We start from the raw sequence: 856 nt of genomic DNA, 5'->3' as shown, positions 1-856 counted from the left end.
GTCAAACACTTTAAATCAATTTTCAAAACAGAGTCACAACTTCTTAAATCTATGAATCTTTCACTAAGAAAAATGACATAAACCTTGATGAAAGCGTTCCCAGGAGATCCGGGCTAGGCGGTGGCAGGCCTTCCCTTCCACCTTCCATCGCCTGCCTTCCACCCCAGAGCTCGCTCCTGGTGCTTGACTTTCTTACAACGGGCTTACACCACAGACTAAACGCTGTGTATGGGCACAGCTCAGGCTCCCAGCCGGGCCGTGCAGCCCCTGAGCCCTCTCCAGGTAACACGGGCTCTTTTATCAGGTCGTAAATAACACAACAGAATATTAACTTGTCTTGCAAACGCGAAACCCAAGATTCTCGTATTTAACTTACTGAACTATCAATGCTACTAATACAAAGAACAAGAGAAGTTTTTCACTTAACCCAAACACTGAGGTGACGCAGATCTGTAGGTGACTCGTGTTTTGGAGGATGTTCTCCTCACCCTGTACTCAATATTGCCACTTCAACCTCTTGAAGACTTCTTCAAAACAACAAGAATACCTGTCAACAAGTGGCAGAGCAGAAACCACCCGGGTCCCCCTATTTCTTGGACCTATTTCCAGATACCTTGCCTTGCTGGATAATAACTTTCAGGATATTTTCCATTTTGGTGCCGGCCAGCGCCTTTCGGCAGTACCACACCTCGTCCCAGACGGAGCAGAGCGGCTTGGGGGCGAGGTAGAGGGGGTCGTCGTGGTGCAGCATGTCCGGTGGCCGCCTCCTGGCGTACTCCTTGTACTCCACGATGGGGCAGCTCTCGGGGTTGCCGGGCTTGGCCAGGAGCCGTGGAGCCCCCTGCTCCGCGCTGGC

The 856-nt window shown here is 51.2% G+C and overlaps 1 protein-coding gene across 1 annotated transcript in view; it reads right to left on the bottom strand.

The window, feature by feature from the left end:
* Positions 1–586: 586 nt before the first annotated feature.
* LOC104275846 overlaps positions 587–856 on the bottom strand; it is a gene marked incomplete at its 5' end in the record, with an annotated part of 4,545 nt that continues 4,275 nt past the window's right edge. Inside the window, one exon of the mRNA XM_009871905.1 lies at positions 587–851. Within this exon, the coding sequence (XP_009870207.1) occupies positions 587–851 (265 nt within the window). The remainder of the gene's footprint in view (positions 852–856) is intronic.

Source organism: Apaloderma vittatum, unplaced genomic scaffold, assembly GCF_000703405.1.
Source record: "Apaloderma vittatum isolate BGI_N311 unplaced genomic scaffold, ASM70340v1 scaffold36276, whole genome shotgun sequence".
Lineage (NCBI taxonomy): Eukaryota > Metazoa > Chordata > Aves > Trogoniformes > Trogonidae > Apaloderma > Apaloderma vittatum.
Note: the sequence above shows the minus strand (reverse complement) of the source record. Positions and strands in the feature narration are given on the sequence as shown.